At 39.6% G+C, this 22,158-nt stretch overlaps 1 protein-coding gene across 2 annotated transcripts; it reads left to right on the top strand.

Moving 5' to 3' along the window:
- Nucleotides 1–1,017: 1,017 nt before the first annotated feature.
- kras (v-Ki-ras2 Kirsten rat sarcoma viral oncogene homolog) lies at nt 1,018–19,184 on the top strand. 2 transcript variants are annotated; one of them, XM_010890298.3, is made up of 6 exons: nt 1,018–1,282; nt 5,327–5,444; nt 8,445–8,623; nt 11,541–11,700; nt 15,422–15,546; nt 16,469–16,570. In XM_010890298.3, the coding sequence occupies exons 2-5, from the start codon at nt 5,334–5,336 to the stop codon at nt 15,539–15,541; spliced, it is 570 nt and encodes a 189-aa protein (XP_010888600.1). In that variant the 5' UTR covers nt 1,018–1,282; nt 5,327–5,333; the 3' UTR covers nt 15,542–15,546; nt 16,469–16,570. The 2 variants fall into 2 exon arrangements, with proteins under 2 accessions (XP_010888600.1, XP_010888601.1); XM_010890299.3 differs by lacking the exon at nt 15,422–15,546 and having other exon boundaries at nt 1,026–1,282; nt 16,469–19,184.
- The last annotated feature ends 2,974 nt before the right edge of the window (nt 19,185–22,158 follow it).

The raw sequence follows: 22,158 nt of genomic DNA, 5'->3' as shown, positions 1-22,158 counted from the left end.
GAACTGCGCAGTTCTAGAATCCACCTTTAGAAGATAAAGAACGTACATTGAACCAAAGTTTTCACATTTTTTCTCCATATATGGTTAATTGTATCGATTACACGCCATGTCATTTTTTGCCTTCACCAAACCTAACTGTTGGTTGCTTTTTGGTTTGTTCGCAAATCTTTATGCACATATTCTGCGCAGAAGTGACAGTCAAGTACAACAGACAAGGGATCCGCAAATCATTTCCTTGCTTGGGAATGACGTCCCTCCAGTACATTCCAGTTATATTTAGAGCCTATATATAGTGGAGTCGCCCCCTATCCGTTGTTGTTACAGCTTCACTGGGAAGCAGTAGGACCAACTATTCCCAGAGATGTATTTTGAAATATGAATGTTATATAGAATTATTAACTTCGCACTAACATGTAATCGAGTTATAGTCTTTAAATTGTATATTCAGACATTTTTATATGACATTCCAAATTATGTGTGCGCAGACACCCTATGCTTCTATGACAAGCATATTTCACTCTTTTGAAATAGTCTATCTACACAACCAAACCATTATATTGAGCTGAAGTAGAAGTGTATACAACAAGGGGAAATAGCGTCTTTATATTGTACATTGCGACACTTATATAGTGATATCACTCAAACCAGTTGAAATACCCTGCTGCGCTTTCTGGGTAAGTGAGTTGTACCAAAGATGGTGGAAACATAGACCGCTTACTCAGTTCATTTACTATTAAACATGTCACGCTTCCTGTCTGTTTAAGTGGGCTGTCCCCGTGTAAACCCAGCTCAAGGTTCTATGACGGAACAGCTGGCTCTGTTCTATACTAATGTCTCCTCCCTGCTCATCCCACCAGCCGTGTCCCGCTCAAAAAATAATAGCCAGTTAGGCGTCCATTTCTGTGCCACCCCTTCAGCGGGGCGGGAACAATAAGTAGACCAGAAAAGACATGAGTATATTAGTAAAAACGAGCGAGTAGGATGTCTCGATTTCTCTACCATTTCTGCTGTACTCCACTTCACCCGGTATCCGCCCATATACGCGTTAAGGCCAACCTCAGCTGAATCGAGATTCGAGAGTAGCAGGCCAAAGGCTGGATCAAATGGAAGGTTCAATCGATTAATTTCCTTACTTTCGTCTGCTTTTTCAAAGACGTTAAATATACACACATGCGGCCGTTTCAATGTGAAGTAGGAAATGCAGAAATCGTGTGAAAAAGGAGAATTATCTGCTTGACTTGATATTTGGTCGCTACTTCGGACGCGGAACTCCACGCTAAAGGTAGAACAATTGGGCAAGATCGTTACATTTGTATCAATTAACACTATAGTCGTTGTATCCCCTTGCCGGTAACTGCATTTTAGGGTTGTGACTATATTGCTATTACAGGGCATTTGCAGCTAGAAGTGTGCATTTTATTGCAAACTACGCCCAATTGTTAACCTAATGTCTGGCCCTGTAATGCAGACCTATGCGGTGTTTATGGCGGCTTCCAACTCAGCGGCTCGCCCATGAATGTTGCAGGTTCTACCGGGTTTACGCATAGGTTTCAATCCATTGTACCCCTTCTACAGTATATTCGCTTACAGCTATCCAAATTAGGCTTGTGGGGATCTGCATAGGTTAGGCTACTCTATACACATGGACCTACTCTATAAGTCACAGCCAACCCGACATTCAAATGCACATAGCCTACGTATTAGGAGGGTGTGTACTCATCATTTCACGGGTAGAGTATTTTACAAATGGATAGTATAGCACAGTGAAGGCTACTGCTATCATTATATCTTGGTTGACGGCCAATAAAAATGTAAGAAGGCTCCGTTTCGTTATCTACAATCAGATTATGTAAATAACAAAGCTGCATAAAATGGACTCTTTCATAGCCTATTTGTCTAAACAGAGTTTTCCCACAATATTGGCATGTAGTCACTTATCTGAGACCAGAACTTTTTGAATGCTTGATGGAACATTACCACCTTTTAGATGTGTGGTAGTGATAGGTGACTTAAGTTTCAGGACACACTTTTGCTCTCTTGCAGTATGTTTTGAGAAGGGTTGCAATATTGTATCAACATAGCAAGCACTGTGGGCTACAGTAGTTTTTCTTCAGTGATTTAATCAGAAGGTATATTAATAATATATTTCCCTTATTTACACTTGTCTGTACCTTCTGATTGTTATCATTATCATTCCTTTAGAATCTGTAGACCTACATTCTACATATTAATATGCCCATTCATGTGTTTTCATTGGGACTATGTTTACACTGAGTAAGTTAGGGATACAATGAGCACTTGACTCCACTCAGGTTCCTACTTAATTGTGCAATTAATTTCATATGCTTAGCCTTATTAAAATGTAAGGCTGGCTACCATTACTAGAAAGATTGTAGAGGTATTTAGCATTTAGTGACACATTTAGAATTTAGTGGTTTACATGCTGATGTTTTGCAAATCCATCCACTTTTGCCTTTAACATGTCAATGACGTACTGATACCTAACAAAGTAATGCATATGGCTTAATTAGTAGCTGCAAGACTGGTCTGTGGTCACCGCTCTGTTAAGTCAATATCACTTTCTGAGTCTAAATGCAAGAGGAGTGCAGTTCTCTGCTGGGTGCATAAGATCAAGGTTGCCTCCAATTTCTTGTATGGTAGCAGTAAAATCATCAATAGACTATAGGGCCTAACTAGATTTCAGGGGCAGAGAAGTAGGCAAGGTTTTATTAGATTTACTATTTGTCTGCTTTTGTAAGTGTTAGAATTTCTTTCATGTATAATCGGTAGGCTTTTATTTAAAATGTGGTCTCAATACTGTATGGTTACCCTGATATTAGGCTAGTCCTATTAGTTGCAATGAACTTCCAAGCCTAAATTGAAAGAACATTATTTCCTTTGACTGATTGTCAAATCATCATCAAATAGAGCCAGAGAGAGTATATATGCTGGTTTGAGGATTTCATGAGTATAGAATAAAAACAACATTGTAGTGGAAAAAACAGTACTCCTATGTTTTATTTATAACGGTGATGGCTTTGAAAACATAGAATTGCCTGACAGTTCTACTTTCAGTGTCCACATTGCTATGGGATTGTGGAAGCTCTGTCATAGATCGATGTTATGTCTTCATGATCAACTGATTTAGCTCCCTGGGACCACTTGGTAGGCAGCGTTTGTGTTTATCAGGTATAAAATAATGGATTCCCTCCCAAGAATCCAGCACTGCTGAATCATGTGCAGAAATATTAGCAAAATTGTGTTAAACAAATTACTAAAAAACTCAGCAAAATGCCATGCTCAGTACAAATGTGCAAAGAAAGATAAGTAATGCCTATGTCAGTGGTAGAGTTAACTTTTTGTTCAGCTGTTTTAAATACCTTTTAGTAATTCAACCTGCAGGAATAACCGCACTGGGCCTTTTTCTGAAATATTTTGTGTTAGAGAACACATTGGGAGGGACCTTTGATCATTCCTTTACATAATCTTCTAGATCCTTGATATCCTTCATCTAAAGTTATGGACTGCCCACTTCTCTTGTAGAGGCTGCATTGTTGCGCATTTGCTGGCTGTATGGGGCCACTGGAGGGTCTAGCCTCTGCACCCTTGATAATGGTGGCTCCCTAATCAATTGAGACACTTGGGCAAATAGAGGAGGTGCATGTGAATGCACACATGGAGGTCTGAGGGTGAAGTGAGAGAGGGTTCACTTTGGATTTAACAATTGTCTTCCTGGCCAAATATGAGCTTCTTTGAAGAAACAAGTAGGTTTCTAGCAAAAATATCATTGTTGTTCATGATGTTCAGGATGCTGTTGACCTTTTGAACGGCCCACTACTAGTGCAAGCAAAATAGTGCTAATACCTTAAAGGTCAACCACCATATTTTATAGTAGGTATGGGGATATTTTCTGCTTGTGCATCCTAAGCGATACCAAAACCATCCCTGGGTTATCCAATATATGTAAATGCTTAGAATTTGCTAAACAGCGTTTTACTTGATTTGGAACTAGTACTTTGGTCAGGTGAGGATGGGGTTTGGCATCAATTGGAATGTCATCTACAAACTTGCTCACGTCACTGCATCTCCTTATTGCAGAATAGTGTGTGTGTGTGTGTGTGTGTGTGTGTGTGATCATATTATTTTTTTGGTAACTTATCTTTGGAATTTTTGAATGTGACATTGTCGTCCCTCCAGTAGTTCCAAACACTTATGGGATCTATGCCACAGTGCATTTGAAACAGTTCTGGTGGCTTTGTTGGAGCCTAAAGCCCATATTTAGACACCGTGTTTCATTTTGGCTTTAGGTGTAGAACTCCAGGCTGACGGGGTGTTTGTGAAGTGTTATGTGACACTTACTTTACTAGTAAATGTATACCTTACTTAGCTGGAGGCATGGGCAAGGCCTTTATGTTTGTCTAGACAAGACTTGACTCTCAGAACTCTACTCTAACCTCAGTATAATGCTTAACAGGATAGAGTGAATACATTTTAGAAAAGAGAAATTCTATGGATCCATTTATTGACATTTATTGTTCACATAGCCTCTGGATAATACAATGGGCCTCCCAACTGTGTCAATTGTGGGACCTTAATGTACCGTCATAGATCTGCAACTGCTGCCTGAGGCCAGATCCTATTGTTTAGCTATGGTGTAGCTATAACCCACTGCTGGTTTTTGAACCGGTGCTGTTACACTTGAGAATTCATTTCAGTTTGATTAGGATTATGTAGTAGCAAGATTTTTAAGGGGAATTGTACTTCTCTGTTCTCTATCAATTAGGCTAAATAGCAAGTCATTGTTGATAAAGCTGTTTAGTCAGTAATAGCTTTCCTGTTTTTATTTTCTGACATTGCTGGATGAAATTGGATTGAATGTAAACATTCCTGTATCCACAGAAATCTGCGGTTGTGTACATACCCTCCAGCTCTGGAGAACATAGGATAGCCCTTGTACAGATGGGGAACAAATCTAATTTAGCATTTTGTGGGCTCTGTGCACAACCTCTTTAGAGCAGTGGTTAATTAATGGGACATAAATACAACATGGCCAGGTAACTGAAAGGGTTCATTAATCCCCACTGTATGTAGGGTAGCAAAATTCCTGAAAGTTAAAATTCCAAGGTTTTAAATAAATCCCAATTGGAGAAATCCTAGTTGCCAGATTCCCACCCAACTTCCTGATTCCAGGAATCCTTCAACTGGAAAACATGGAATATTGGCAGAGCTTTGCAACTCTATGAATTTATATTTTTTTATAATGAAATATTTACTGTGTGACCTATGGTTTATATTCATAGTCTATATTTTGCACACTCTCCCACAGGTGAACAATGACAGAATACAAGCTGGTGGTGGTGGGAGCAGGAGGCGTGGGCAAGAGTGCACTCACCATCCAGCTCATCCAGAACCACTTTGTGGATGAATATGACCCCACCATTGAGGTAAAAATAAATTATAGTACACCTGCAATTGTCTTTTACCACAACAAGGTATACAAAAAATTGTGTAAAAATGTATTGCTCTCTATCAGTTTTCTGGATGAATATGTAAAGAAGGGGAAAAAGGTTTTAGATATTTTTCTCACGCTGCACAGAGCTGATTCTAATATTCTGATTGCACAACATATTGCTGAATTATAATTTCAATATAATCAAGAATACAAGTTTAAATGCAAGGAGAAATCTAATTTTAAACTTATTTGAATGTATGAATATTATAATAGGAGAAACCTGATTTCCTACATTTGTAAATTTGTATTTGTCTTGTAGCCGCTTAATGTTTAAGTTTGAAAAGTTTTTCAGTGTTTCAGAAAATGACACTGAGACTCAAGTTTCTCATCATTTAATGACTGCAAAATCTGCCTCAGTTTGTGACTACATTTGACCAAGGATCTGGCAGTAGTCACTTCTGTTAGAGCATTCTGCACTCCTTCAGCAAAGTAGATGTTATGCTAATGAGACTGTACAGCATTCTGCTTCTCCATCTTTTGCACAATTGTTTACACACCTGTCTGATATCAACTACTACAAAATGCAGGTATGGGTCTTAGGTTGGTGCAAAATGCAAGTAAATGTAAGTACATGCCATTCTCTTGGTCACACAATTTGACATTAACTGATCTTAAAATGACTACCGTTGACAGTTCTGTTATAGAACATGTTCCTACTTCCAAATACCTTGGGATTTGGTTAGATGATCATCTTTCTTTTAAACCAAACATTGGTGAAAAATTTGAAGACCACATTTTTTATTTTATAGAAAGTCTGTCATCTCAACATGCAAACAAAGTTGCACATTCCACTTCTGTCAGTGCTAAATAATGATGTGCTATATCTTTGTCAGGATCCGAGTTAAACCTCAGTATGCAGCAGTGTGTTTTATTTCTGGTGCCAAACAATTCCGCACATCACTGGTTTAAACTCTTGTTGGCAGGAACTCCCTGACCTTAACATTGGTTAAGGTCTGCCCCCCCACTCTTGCAGAGTAACCTTAAGTTAGATGTTTTGGAACCCATAAGACAAATCAAATGTTTGATAAATTACCTCTGGTTGACTCTGATTGCTTTTCTTAATGACACGCTTCACTACCACTGAATTTTCCTTAAATCAGTGTGATCTGGGGTTAAATAAAGGGATTACACTAACAATCTATGCTAAGTATGGATGGTGCATGCACCCTGATATGAATTTGTCATCATGCTTTGAACTCTTTGTTCCATTATACCTTATTAAGCTGTGGCATACTGTGCTCAATCAATAACCTTGTCTTGTTGGTTTTGTGACTCGAAAGGGTGAATATTTCTTTAAAAGTAAAAACAAAACAAAGTGAAGAAACTTATTTTGTTCAAATCTGCTGCAGTCTGTGTTATATCAGCTCACAGGGCAGACTTGGCCTTGGGCTGTGCATTATCCCCCCCAACCCATCTAGGATGTTGTCTGTCAGTTTAGGGTGTTGTCACTATCATTTGAGCTGTGAAAACAGTCTTTGTCGATTTCAAACTATTTTGCATGTATGTATTTTGTGATATACATGAAAGTGGAAGAAATCACAAAACATTTGGGTATTAAAGGATTTTGTCCTTGATTATTCATATTTTAGATTTTTTTCAATATGTTAGTTTCACCACAAGCTGTTTATAGTGAAAACAAATAAATACTGTTGCCTTACAACATAATGCCCATTGAAGAGGCATTGCTGTTTTTACCTTGTTCTGTATTTCACACAAAAATCACACACTGTATTGATAACTGACAACTTTTTCCCATTTTAACTTATGAAATTGCTGTCATTTTGCTACAGATTAGTTATTTTTCTTCAAAAAAATTACATATTTTACATCCTAAATAAAATGTTAATCAGTAAAGATTCTCTACTTGACTTTTCTATCTTTGACACACTTGAACTTTCATTGAGTTTTTTTTTTCCTATTGGGATTGTTTGTAAAATGTAGAGAAAATTCAAATGTTTATCATTTGTTGATGTCAATAATGTCTAATCAGTTTTGAAGGTGACAGGCAAAGGTCTTCATAAAACACAACAGTAATATTAATTTAGGCTTCATAAACTAATCATGAATAGTATTTTGTCCAGAAGTATATTTGTTGCTGTTATTTCTGGCCATAAAATGCCAATGTTATAAAATATATATATTCATAGATTAACACAATCTATTTAGCTTGCAAATGCCAGTCTGAATTCCCAGTCGGTGTAATGAGACCTCAAGTCTAACACAAGCCAACAGACAAACTAGCCACAGTTTCCATTCCAAACCATGGCTAACTAGTTAGCTATGACATAAAAAATATAGAATTAAGTCATTTTTGTCAAACCCAACTTCTGGTATACTTGCAATTGCGTCACCACTCCGCAGAGCAAAAATGTGAACCCTAGTTGATTGGAATAGTTGGATCTAATGTAAAATGTGAATAGTACAGATTTAAAGAATGTGAGAACTTTAGTTTGAACCTTGTGAGATTATGGAAAAATCACAATGGCTTTCAATATCATAATTTCCAGGCATTCCAAAGGAGCATATTGACAGGTTGTCATACCTTTTTAAAGGGTTAGGTCAAGCATACGAAACCTACTCTGACCAAAATATGTTTGCAAATAATTGTTTTATTATATTTAACATTATGATGAAGATTATCATTATTAAACATTCTTAGTATTAATAATACACTTATTATTATTACTATTATATATATTTTTCTGGTAGATGTTTTTTTAGACAACTCATTTGTTTTCATTTGTTTGCTTATTTCAAATTCAAGGGTTTGTGAAAATGTATACATGCCTTAAAAAAAATCCTCTAGATACTACGTTTTTACATTTGGTATCTTGATTCCTTTTATTCCCTAAAAACAATAGACTTGGACAGTTCATTGTAATTCTCGGCTGGTGCAGGTATAGTTCCATTCTGATGCACCTCCCTCCTCCAGGACTCGTACAGGAAGCAGGTGGTGATTGACGGGGAGACGTGTCTTCTGGACATCCTGGACACTGCAGGTCAGGAGGAGTACAGCGCCATGAGGGACCAGTACATGAGGACAGGAGAGGGCTTCCTCTGTGTCTTTGCCATCAACAACACCAAATCCTTTGAGGACATCCACCACTATAGGTGAGCTAGAGTCTGCCAATATTATACAGGACAACCATCACTATAGATGTGTTCTATCACGGTGCAAAACCTCCTGAAGTGCTGCTGCCAATTCACTAATGTTGAAGGTATGTGTGAATCTTGGAGAACTGCCTGCCCCAGAAGATAACTGAAGTGCGGTCAGCATTTTTCATACTTCAGGTAGTCTGACAACCAATATTTTTGGTTAATTGGATCATTTGGATACAGTTGTCTTTATGTGTTAGCCTTGGCCAGTTACCCTATGGTCTTGAACAACATGCAATTCATTTAACCCTCTTACATCTCTGGCTGTTTAAAGCTCGTAGTTATTATACATCTTTCTATACAGTGGGGAGAACAAGTATTTGATACCCTGCCGATTTTGCAGGTTTTCCTACTTACAAAGCATGTAGAGGTCTGTAATTTTTATCATAGGTACACTTCAATTGTGAGAGACAGAATCTAAAACGAAGATACAGAAAATCACATTGTATGATTTTTAAATAATTAATTTGCATTTTATTGCATGACATAAGTATTTGATCACCTACCAATGACCATCTGGATGATCGATCACGTTTGATCACGTTTGCCAATGACCATCTGGATGATCGAGAGGAGGAATGGGAGAAGGTCATGTGGTCTAAACCATCTAGAGATTTTTGGTCTAAACTCCACTCACCGTGTTTGGAGGAAGAAGAAGGATGAGTACAACCCCAAGAACACCATCCCAACCGTGAAGCATGGAGGTGGAAACATCATTCTTTGGGGATGCTTTTCTGCAAAGGGAACAGGACGACTGCATCGTATTGAGGGGAGGATGTATGGGGCCATGTTCTGCGAGATCTTGGCCAACACCCTCCTTCCCTCAGTAAGAGCATTGAAGATGGGTCGTGGCTGGGTCTTCCAGCATGACAATGACCCAAAACACACAGCATCTCAAGGTCCTGAGTGGCCTAGCCAGTCTCCAGACCTGAACCCAATAGAAAATCTTTGGAGGGAGCTGAAAGTCTGTATTGCCTAGCAACAGCCCCGAAACCTGAAGGATCTGGAGGTCTGTATGGAGGAGTGGGCCAAAATCCCTGCTGCAGTGTGTGCAAACCTGGTGAAGAACTACAGGAAACGTATGATCTCTGTAATTTCAAACAAAGGTTTCTGTACCAAATATTAAGTTCTGCTTTTCTGATGTATCAAATACTTATGTAATGCAATAAAATGTAAATTACTATGTGATTTTCTGGATGTTTGTTGTAGATTCTGTCACTCACAGTTGAAGAGTACCTATGATAACAATTATAGACTTCTACATGCTTTGTAAGTGGGGAAAACCTGTAAAATAGGCAGTGTATCAAATACTTGGTCGTGTGTGTGTGTGTGTGTGTGTGTTTTTGTGTGTTTTTCCTCTGTCTGAAAAACATCCCATTACTCTTTTCCCACCCTTGTTAAGAAGGCTGTATCATAAAAAACCTAGCTGAAGAGAGTATCAATGCCTCTAGTTAGGCAGCCAGCCATAACACACCTCTCCAAGTTCTGGGTGAAATCAAATGTGCTTAAAATCTCAGTTGCAGATACCAGGATGGAGAAAACAGGGTCGTTTTCTTTCACATTAATTTCTTAAGTATGATTATGCTATTATAGCCTTAGTTAACATTGCCTTGAAATGTTGATTTCATTAAAAAAGAAAATTCAGTAATCAAGGTAGACTTGAAAATATGGCTTGAAACTGTGCAACTGGCAACTCACTCCCATCTCTGCTCTCTTAAAATACATCTAACTTGTTATATATCCCCGAATTATTAGTAGCATAATGGGCCACATAGAGGTAAATCTATTATGTTTTTCTTTTTTACACATTTTAAAATTGCTTAAATAGGGTCCAGAATTGCTTAGATTTTAGCTGGTAAGAGAGCTATGTTACAGACGTCAAACAACATTGCTGGACTGCTTGAGTTCAAAGCCAGTTTCTGGGGAAAACAATGGTTCTGATAGAAAGACAGTAATTGAGGTCAGATTCTGTAGAAAAGTTGCGACTGCAGGTGTGGGAAAGGCAGAGATTAAGAAATAATTCCCATCTCTCCAGTGATGGCGGAAGGCCAGGCTGTAATTACTACATTGTTAAAGGAGTTTTCAAGCCGACATTGTGCCAACTATATCCTGTCAGTTATGTCTATGCAAGCATCTCTACCTGTAAATACAACCCACTCTTTAAAGGTGTCATTTGGGAGGTCATCAAGGAAACAGTATCTACTTCCCCAGACTTTCTGGTGTTACTGTCAGAGGTAGTTTAATAATACAATGCTAACTATTAGTGATTGACTGACTGGATTCTTAAATTTTTTTGTGGATTTTAATTACTTATTGCATTCATGCTCAGATATGTTACTAGTAAAGTTATATTTTCAAAAGGAGTTCGACTTTGGTGTATTTTTCAATACACTAATCTTACCTTACTTTGGGAGAGTTGAGCATGCACGTGTTCTGATGGCTCTTTCTGGTGGTGGTAGCAACATTTTTGAATCAACATTAGAGAGCATTTGGGTTTGAAATGTAGAGGGACTATCGGATTGCACCCGATAGAAAAGGGGCAACAGCGTATTTACTAGAAAGGCCCCATTGGCAACAATATATCGGAGATCCGATATTTGCCGATCTCTACCAACAAGTGCAAAGTCTTCAGGATCAGCTGTCATTAGTGCAAAGACTAAGTATTCCTTAGAAAATCTCAGTTAACCAAGAACTAAAGTTACACGTGATTGGTCAGATGCTTGATTAACCCTTGGGATACCTGGACCCAGTTTCGTGAAACTAATGCTGTTTATCTCACATACCCCACTATTTCGATGTTGGATCTACTATACCATTTGTTTCTCTTTAGAGTTTTGGTGGATGAAGACTTACCCTGTCATCTGTTTTCCAGAGAGCAGATTAAGCGTGTGAAAGACTCTGAGGATGTACCCATGGTGCTGGTGGGGAACAAGTGTGACCTGCCGTCCCGGACAGTGGACACCAAGCAGGCTCAGGACTTAGCACGCAGCTATGGTATCCCATTCATCGAGACCTCAGCCAAAACCAGACAGGTGAGAGACCAATACAGTGGGATGTATGGACACAGACACATCTCTACGACCTTGGTTGTTAACATGACAGCCTTTGGATTGCCAGAAAATCCAGATTATATTTAGTGTAGTCAAATGTGGATTTCAATGAGCAAGTGTATTACAATGCCCCTATTACACTTGCAGTTGTTACGAAGTGCAGACCCCAAGCCTAAAACAACAATGGAAATTGATGCACATTGGCTAGTAAGATCTCCCTAGTAGGGAATATTTCACGTGCCAATGGCCCAATAAATATAGGGGGAAAGGGACAGCCAGGTAAGCTGTGTAATCAGACAGAAGGTAGATATGGGCACTCAGGAGTCACAAGGCTAGGTCGTTTTAATGCGCAGTCCATGGACTCATGTCCTAAGCTTCAACTGGACACCAGATAAGAGGGACCATTCCTTACATCCAAAGGGATAGACTTCCGACTGACCCTATGGCACAAACTATTGCCATGATAAAAACCTGGGAGTGAGACACATTCACCTTGTTAATTGTTTTCGGGTATTACAATTATTTTTCTTTATGTTAATGTCTCAGCATTGTATGTAATGTTTACTTCATCTACAATGTTTAATTCCTTCCTGAAGAAAAAAGAAAACCGCTCCAAACTTTGCACCTGCACCTTAGTAAATCGACCCCTTGTAACAGTGAAGGATTGTTTGTAGTGTCCAGAGTATTTGCTGGCGTGAACACAGCAGCCATTTAACCATTTTCTCCACAGATCAATTTTCATTATTGTACCAAGATTACTTCTTACCAGCTGTGTCAGGTGTCCTTTCAATGGCTTTTTAAAACCCTGGCTGCTTCAATCTCACAAAATGCTCTAGTCCCCTTTTCACTCCTGAGGTGCTTTTTGATTTGTCTGTATCAGTGGCTATATGTGGTATGTGCTCTGTTTCTAAATGGGGCTTGGCAATGTAGTGGGTAATGTACTGAGCTTCAGTGTCCCCTTGCATAATTGAATTATTGATTGATGAGTAATTGTTTTATTTGCATGCTCCTCTCTCATGGAAATATGGCATTATTTCACTGTTAGAGGCTACATAATGGATTGGGGAGTGTTTTATCCAACAAATTTGTAAATCTCTGCCACTAAATCATCTCTGTAGATGGGAAATTCTTGTTAATGGTTTTGTGGTGGGGTGATAATCATGCTTAATGGATTGGTGGGAGGGCAGTGGTTGTGTGCTGATCGTTGCACTTCTTTGTTCTGTTTGTAGTTGTTAGTGTCAGTAGTGTGTTGTGATGCTTTGCTTGGCTAATGCTGTGATCTATGTGCCAGATGGTGAGTTGGTAAACTTTCTCTTGGTATCATTTCATTGGGCCAATCACAACTGCTTCTGGGGACACTGATTGGTCTCTTTCAGCTCTTTCCTCCAATTACATTGCTGGTTGACTAATCCAGCTACCTGGCGTTGCTCTTGTACTGAAATCACATAATATACACCACATTTTTTACGGTATTGCTCAGTATTGTTTCTACCTGTCACTCCTCTTTGTAGAGAAATTGCTCATGTTTTAAAAGTCTTGTATACACTATGTAGACTGGTTTGAGTAAAAAAAAAAAATATATCCATATGCCCTGTGATGTTGCTTATGGGGCCACTAGGCTGCCAATTAAAACAATGTACACTGAGGGTCTATACAGTATTCTGAAGGTGTCAAGAGTGTCCATGTACTCTCTACCACTGTGGGGGACCACACAGTTCTTAGTGTCCCTGTGTTCCCTAACACTGTGGGACCTCACAGTGTCCCTGTTAGGGATGCGACGGTACAGTGGGCCCGCGGTTCGGTACATATCGTGGTTTGTGAGTCACTGTAACGGTATGGTTTTGGTATGACTTCATCATGTTTCCACTCAAGTAGCCAACAGTGGGGAAAGCAATGCTTGCAGACTGTACTTTGTGTACGATCTTCTTACCCTCATCACGTTGAATACTGAATCCGAAATGTTCCCACATAGTGGATATGAAAGACGGCGGTGCCTCTTCAAATTTGTTTCTTTCTGAATGCATTTTAGCTCTGGTCACATGCAGGGAGAAACCACATGTCCGCAAGACACTTGTGACGGTTGGCTGCTTTTCTCCCAACCTGGTTGTTCAAGAGGTAGATGGCTAGGTATTTTAGCTAGCTACATAGTGCACATTGGTTGTTAAACCTCCCACAGATACAATGGGAAAGTGCAATCAGAATTTGTTGGACAGCAGCAAATGTGCTTTGTGGTCTTTCAAACTTGGCACATTTATTGGAATTAAATCTGTGGAATCCCATATGAAGTGAGAAACTGTAGGAAAATGACCGGCATATTGTAACTCTGCGGTTCACGTGTGCATGTTGAACCGTAGGGGGCGTACCGAACGGTTTGATAACATACCGTGTATTGTTGCATCCCTAGTCCCTGTATTCCCCTACAACGAGGGACCTCAGTTTCCCTGTATTCCCCTACAACGAGGGACCTCAGTTTCCCTGTATTCCCCTACAACGAGGGACCTCAGTTTCCCTGTATTCCCCTACAACGAGGGACCGCAGTTTTCCTGTATTCCCCTACAACGGGGGACCGCAGTTTCCCTGTATTCCCCTACAACGGGGGACCGCAGTTTCCCTGTATTCCCCTACAACGGGGGACCGCAGTTTCCCTGTATTCCCCTACAACGGGGGACCGCAGTTTCCCTGTATTCCCCTACAACGGGGGACCGCAGTTTCCCTGTATTCCCCTACAACGGGGGACCGCAGTTTCCCTGTATTCCCCTACAACGGGGGACCGCAGTTTCCCTGTATTCCACTACAACGGGGGACCGCAGTTTCCCTGTATTCCCCTACAACGGGGGACCGCAGTTTCCCTGTATTCCCCTACAACGGGGGACCGCAGTTTCCCTGTATTCCCCTACAACGGGGGACCGCAGTTTCCCTGTATTCCCCTACAACGGGGGACAGCAGTTTCCCTGTATTCCCCTACAACGGGGGACCTCAGTTTCCCTGTATTCCCCCACAACGAGGGGCCACCCAATTTCCCTGTATTCCCCCACAACGGGGGGCCACCCAGTTTCCCTGTATTCCCCCACAACGAGGGGCCACCCAATTTCCCTGTATTCCCCCACAACGAGGGGCCACCCAATTTCCCTGTATTCCCCCACAACGAGGGACCACCCAGTTCCCCAGTATTCCCCCACAACATGGGACCACCCAGTTCCCCAGTATTCCCCCACAATGAGGGACATCATTTTCCTTGTATTCCTCCACAATGAGGGATAACCCAGTGTTCCTGTATTTCCCCACAATGAGGGACCACCCAGTGTTCCTGTATTTCCCCACAATGAGGGACCACCCAGTGTTCCTGTATTTCCCCACAATGAGGGACCACCCAGTGTTCCTGTATTTCCCCACAATGAGGGACCACCCAGTGTTCCTGTATTTCCCCACAATGAGGGACCACCCAGTGTTCCTGTATTTCCCCACAATGAGGGACCACCCAGTGTTCCTGTATTCCCCCACAATGAGGGACCACCCAGTGTCCCTGTATTCCGCCACAATGAAGACCAACCAGTTCCCCTGTATTACGCCACAATGAGGGACCTACTTTTCCTTGTATTCCCCCACAATGAGGGACCACCCAGTGTTCCTGTATTCCCACATAGCACATAGAGGTCCGCATAGTGTGTTCCCTAACTGAGGTCAGCTGTGTTTCACACTGCAGAGAGTGGAGGATGCCTTTTACACTCTGGTACGGGAGATCAGGCTGTACCGGCTGAAAAAGCTCAGCAAGGAAGAAAAGACCCCACGCTGTGTCAAGCTTAAAAAGTGTGTTGTGATGTGAAAGGGGTAAGTGTGTAGCGTCCGCCTGTCAGGTGTGTGTTTGGGGTGTGTGTTGGAGTTGGTTGTCTGCGTGTTACTGTTCAGTGAAAATGGTGTTGCTTCGCTGGGCAGGAGGGATCCATCCCTTTCTAAGCTTATCTCCTGGGATCTGCTGGGCTGTGGGATCTCCTTGAAACCAGGCGTCCATCTATCTGTTTTCTCTGTGTGGTGTGTTTATGCTATCGTGGCTCAGGATCATTATCTGCTCATTAATCAAATCAGTGTTGAGAGAGGAGCGAGCTGGTAAGATTTGATCTATGTGATTGAGTAGACTGTGGCTATCTGGGATGAAATGAAGTGTTGAAATGGAGAGCAAAAGAAGTTTGATTACAAAGAGGACAGCATGGAGAACTTTTACTGAGCTCCTGGGCCAGCTGTCATCACTGTTGTCGCACCCTCCCTTTGTCTGTAATTATCTTTCCATTGCTTATTCTCCCTTTGTGTTTGTCTCTGTCTCTCTGGTTCTGTCTCTGTCGCTCACTGACATGACTTTGGTTTCCTCCTTGATGCAATGGGTGGAAATGTCGTCATACTCTGCAAATGACGAAGACCTGGCTATTTTTAGTCATCTCTGGATCTGTAAACCATTCTCTGTGCTGATGTCTGCTGGGCCAGCTCACACGTCAAACGCAATTCCAGAGAATCAATATGAAATGAACACACCTTTTTTTTTTTTTTTTTTGTAATGCAAGTATGTCAAGTTCACATACCAGGGTTTCTCAGCAAAACGCTACTCTCCTTATGTATAGTCAGTGACCTATATTGGGTAACAGGCACCAATTCTGATGTACCCATTACATTTACGCCTCACAGCTTTCATGTTTGTTGCAGATGCAAACATCTGTGTAGTTGAGTTTTCAAAACTAACCATAGTTTTTATTTTCCCCAGGGTGTTGATGATGCCTTTTATACATTAGTGCGGGAAATCCGAAAACACAAGGAGAAGATGAGCAAGGAGGGCAAGAAGAAGAAAAAGAAGTCCAAGACAAAGTGTATACTCATGTGAATATTGAATCCCCCCCTTTTCAAGATATAAAAAAAGGAAAAATGTGTTAAAACAGTTAATGTAATACATTTTTGTACATTACACTAAATTATTAGCCTCTATCTTAGCACCCACAATATCGAATATGGAAACTAAACCTCTTTTTAGCTGCCTTTTTCTGTTGTTTTGCTATCTTGAAACCAATAAGCTTGCTATTTTTTAACTATTTTACTTTCTGTTTAGTGCCAGTTGCCCAGAAGTGTTGGTACAATATGTTGCTTTTCAATTTAGGAGCGGTACACAGTAAAACAAAATTATTTTATTAAACATGCAAGTTCACAAATTTCTGGACATTTTGGACAATAGAAAAAGCAAGCCTAAAATTGTTGTCCCTCTGCTGGTAGAGCTTGAGTTGCTCTTAACAGTTTGGGGTGCCAAAGCGTTCAAGTCCATCTCATTCCATTGGACAGCTGGGAGACATGTCCAACACCTTGATTGGGGGAAATTCCTAATGTTCCGGCCACTGTGTAATAATGCTTAGACACCTATGATATGAATAACTAATGTCATGCAGTACTTGAAGCATGCATGTGAACTTTCTGCTGTATCTACTTAAAAATGTCCTGGTTACCCTTTTAATTTACTAGTAATTTGTTGATTGTTTTTTTGTAATTTGTGGGTAGTTTCCGGCCTACAAGAGAAACTTCCCTTTTTGCATGCCATGTGTTCTTACTAGTCAATGGGAATGGCACAGTAATACTAAATACTATATGATACTGATACAGCCTCTTAGGCCCGGAATGCAAAATCTGTGTCTAGTTTGGCCACATTATTATTATTATTATAATAATTTTTTTGCGTTTCGGGTTTCTTTTCCATTTATATTCTCTACCCGATCTGATCTTTTGGGTATAAACCAGTTGTAGCTGGTGGAAATCTTTTGTGACAACTGTTCGAAGTGGCAAGTGTGAATCAAAATAGATTTTTATATAAAGGAAGGTATCAGCATAGCTTCTGTCAGCAGTGTTGAATGGGCGTGACACTGCATGTTGCTTAAGTCAATGCCTTGTCATAAGCCAGTGTGTCTGTTTTATGATTCAATTTGATAATCCCTGGTCATTCCAAATGTTCTAAAAAATTTGTTGATTGTTCTTGAAGACCTTGTTTGAGCTTTGAACTTCCCCTCGTATCCTCAGGATTGTGGTTTTCAAAAACAGACCTTTCCAATTAAAAGGATAATTGACCTAAGTAACCCATTGTACCTCATCTTATATATTGAATTAGAGATTTTGACTTTTTCTATTGCATTGAAATTGTTGTATGAAAAACAAGTTGCATGCTGCAATCAAAACGAAACTTTTAAATCAAGTTGTCTAATGATGTGGATGTATTATTCAGGTGAACTGATGTCTTATGGAATAGATATTTAAAACGCCCAACAGATCTGAACAGAATATGCCTTGCACATTTCCCCAAGCCTTTGTTTTGTACGTATTGCTGCCATAAACTTATTCACCTGTTTCTAGATTGGCAAGCTTTGGCAAAGCATCTTAAAAGCATCTTTTATTTTTTTGAATTCGTTTTTTGCTACTTCAATAGATGCGACTCCATAGCAATGGACATGGGGTGTTAAAAATGTGTTGCTCATTTTTCTCTAAGAGTTTGATTTATTTTGTTTGTTAGCACTTGGGTGGAAAGGTGTTAAATGGGTTTTGCTGGGCTGTCTTTCAAGGGAATTCATTGGTCCAGTCAAATTTTTAGCTCTCAGAAGCTGCTTTTTTGCGATGTGACTGGAACAGATGTCTGTTAATGAGGCAATAATTTGCCATTACATTTGGGTTTTTTTAGAGAGAAAAAAATAAATTTATAAAAACATGGTTGCTTTTCAGGGTCAACATGTATTCCACAACCTTATTACCAGGTTTTTACCTTTCGGTAGTCTTACACTTTAATTTTTTTGCATCCGGTGCTTCAGTCGGATGGTAATGAGACACCAGTGAGCCGAGACTGAATTTAGGATTCTCTGTAATGTCTTTCCAAGAGCTACCAACTCTGCTGTTCAACCAGATTATGATTCTGAAGAGATGCATAATACAATACATATTGTTTGGTTACAATTGATGCTTTCTTACCCACGTGTGTCTTACCTCCCTTTTGTTCTTAAAGTAAGATATTAACTGTTAATGCATTTCTGATTATGGAATTTCATTTGTTAACAATACTGTATCAAAGTCATTCTTCAGGAATGTTCCATCTCCTTTTTTGTGTGCCAACGGCTGATTTCTGAAGAAAAATCATTTATACCTGGATCGTATTTTAACAACCTTTGTATAGTTGTGATACTGAAAGGTGCATATTTTGTAAATTGTGCTTCATTTTGTTAGTGTGTCTAAATGAATGTTGCTTTATTGGAGTTTTCAATACTCTGTGTATGATGGGACTCAGGAGAGTGACTGGGTCCAGGTCTAGAGGAGTGAATGAATCACCAGTGTTAGACACTTCCTAGGAGAGCTCTTCTTGGGCAGTGTGTAGTGGTGATCAGCTCTCAAATCTGTCTATTTTTTTGCCATGAATCTCACCACTCCTATTTAATGTGTAATAAAGACAAAAAATAAAGATACTGATGGTGTCTTTTGTTACTCCTTTTGGGGCGGTTTGACAGTGATTAAATTTTTCTGCTATAGGTGTGTGTGGCCACATTTATACAGAAAATAACCCATACCTGAAATGTGCTGCTGGGTTTTTTGATATTATGATGCAAACCTGCTTCCGATTTTCCTTGGGCCCTTGTGAAGATCTATGTTTTGAGATCAGGAACGCAGTCTCTGTGTTAAAGTGTTGAAATAGACTAAATTGTGCCAATGAGAGATGGCAAAGATCACATTTCCAATCTCAGACTGTTTTTTGTGCTCAGTGCCATTATCCATGCCAGGTGAGATATTGATACATTTGGCCCATCTCTGCTCTGATTTCCGTAATTACTATCTAAATCTCATCCTAAGCAATATAAGGTCCAAAATGAATGACACTTGATAAAAAGTATTAGAGATTCAAAGTATAAACCCACATGGACTTTTCTGCATTTTATTGTTACAAGATGAAATCAAAATTCATTTAATTTGGACTGTTTGCCACTGATCAATGCAAAAAAGTCTATAGTAAGTATGTGAAAAATAAACTGCAAATTGTTTGAAATTAGTTACAAATATAAAACAATTATTTATGTATTCACCTCTTTAGTCAATATTTGGTAGAGGCACCGTTGACAGCAATTAAAGTCAAGTGTCTATTTGGATAAGTCTCCACCAGCTTTGAACATTCTACTTTGTAAAATTGCTCAAGCTCTGTCAAGTTGGATTGGACCTTTGGTGAACAGCAATTTTACACTCTTTCCACACATTCTCAATTGGATTGAGGCTTTGACTTTGCTGTTGAAGGACATTCACAGATTTGAAGAAACCCTGATGCAGAGCACATAGGACATCAGACTGGAGTGAAGACTCATCTTTCAGCCTGACAATGACCAAAGCACACAGCCAAGACAATGATGGAGGGGCTTTGGGACAAGTCTGTCAATGTCCTTGAGTGGCCCAGCCAAAGGCTGGAGTTAAACCTTATTGAGCATCGGTGAACTGCAATTTTCAGGTCACACTCAGCCCAGAAATGTTCAATTGAGTTCAACTTCATGCTTTCATTGGGCCACTCAAGGACAGAGGCACAGTGAAAATTATAAATCTCTCTTAATGTGACTTGGATTTAGAAGGATAAGAGCTTAGATTCGGAAAGAATATTGGTGTTTATACTCATCCAATGGTTTTAAAAATTTTACTTTGAACCAATTTTTCTCCTCACTTTTGAGATACCTAATTCTTGAATAAGAACCAGCTTCTTGACAGAGACTTCCTAAAAATGAGAAGTTCTCTTCTGAAGCACATTTAGTCCTGTTCTAATCATGTTGCTCACTCAACCAAGAAGCCAACCGATTCTTTATGACCTGGAAGGAATGTCATCTCTTGGCTCCTACCTCAGTTCAGCTCAGATGTGTCCAAGCTGCCCCAAACCTGGACAGTGCCGGACCCCTAAGCAAATTGGCAATGCTGGTCTCATAAAACATATTTTAACTTACGTAATATAAGCACCTTCAATCTGATGAAGGGGGGTGGGGGGGTGAGTCACACATTCAACATGTTCTGTTTATGTTGTTGTATTTTTAAACTGAAAACATTGAATGACAGCTAGGAGTATTTGGATTGTTATACTGAGATGAAGATTCAGGAACAATTGGAAACAGCTCAGCAATTGGCCTCAATGCTTAGGATGTAGTGTTAAGAAATAAAAAGTTCACCCAGTTCCTGAGATCCACATCATGACATTTTGCCAGGGTTAGAACTGTGTGTGTTTGTGCTTGACTTAATTTGGTTCCTGTGTCTGTATCACTCATGTGAATCCAACAGTATAAGGCTTTTTGTGTACTGTATTGCATATGTGGTGTTTGCAGTGTTTTAGCAGAGTACACGATTCTGGGAAAGACAGAAGTCACGAAAACGTCTGGAGTACTTCAACCATTAAAGCTACAAACGAATGATGGAAGCCAATTGATGCCAGATGTTTTTGTATGGGTCAACATTTCTTTGTATAAATATAGGAAATTTGCTGCAAAGTAAACATCCTAAAATTCCCATTGTAACATGGGTTTTACAATGCCTTATTACAAACAACACAGTAAAAGCCAATTTCACTGTAATTTCAAATAATTTTCTATAATTGTTTGGGGATAACTTCATAGGTCCCAGAACACCAAATGAAATGGCTAAATGACTTATAGTATCTCCATTTTGAAACAATTCCATATGTTACAGTAATACACATTATAAATTAAGGCAACAAAGTGCAAAGACTTCTAAAAGATAATTATATCTAAGGCACACGTCCATCGCTGACTAACCTTTTTAAACAAGAGTAAAAAGAAATTGCTACAACAGCAAAAACAACAAATACGCAATTTGTTGACAAATCTAGCAGTTCTTAGCTAGGTAGCATGTGTGTTTCAAATGCTTGAGATGCCAAGGCAGAAATAAGATCCAGTGCCACTTTTGCCTATTCTGCAATAATGTTGATCGAGATCTCCCTGTTGTCAGTTATGATGTCGATTAACATCTCTTCCTCTGGTGTGTCCAGTGTGCAGTAAATACACCGCACCAATATGTCCTCTGTGGGTGGGTGTTACATCCCATGGGGGCTGTCGAATAACAGTTTTATATTTTGCCCAATTAGTTAAAGAATACATTATATATATATATATATATATATATATACCGCTGTAGGAACACCAATGGTCCAAACCTTATGCCTTATCATAATCCTATCAAACATTATTTTTGGTTTTAGAAATAAGGAACAACTAAATCAATGGAGGTCCAAGGAAAGTGGTCTACTGTATGAATTAGCCCAGTGCCAATTTTAGCAGAGGCCATGCATAAAAAAATAAATAAGCAATGCATTTCATTACTAACAGCACAATGTTTATTACACCTATGGAAGACTAAGTAAATATCCCCAATGGCAATGAATATTAGTGATAGTGTAATGTGTTC

The sequence above is a fragment of the Esox lucius genome, chromosome 19 (assembly GCF_011004845.1).
Source record: "Esox lucius isolate fEsoLuc1 chromosome 19, fEsoLuc1.pri, whole genome shotgun sequence".
Lineage (NCBI taxonomy): Eukaryota > Metazoa > Chordata > Actinopteri > Esociformes > Esocidae > Esox > Esox lucius.
This window is presented reverse-complemented; position numbering and strand designations above follow the sequence as displayed.

Bases quoted from the DNA above. Each gene is read 5' to 3' on its own strand.
- kras (XM_010890298.3), top strand. From the start codon at position 5,334: ATGACAGAATACAAGCTGGTGGTGGTGGGAGCAGGAGGCGTGGGCAAG. The intron at 5,445-8,444 runs GTAAAAATAAAT...TCCCTCCTCCAG, and splicing joins AATATGACCCCACCATTGAG to GACTCGTACAGGAAGCAGGT. The intron at 8,624-11,540 runs GTGAGCTAGAGT...TCTGTTTTCCAG, and splicing joins GAGGACATCCACCACTATAG to AGAGCAGATTAAGCGTGTGA.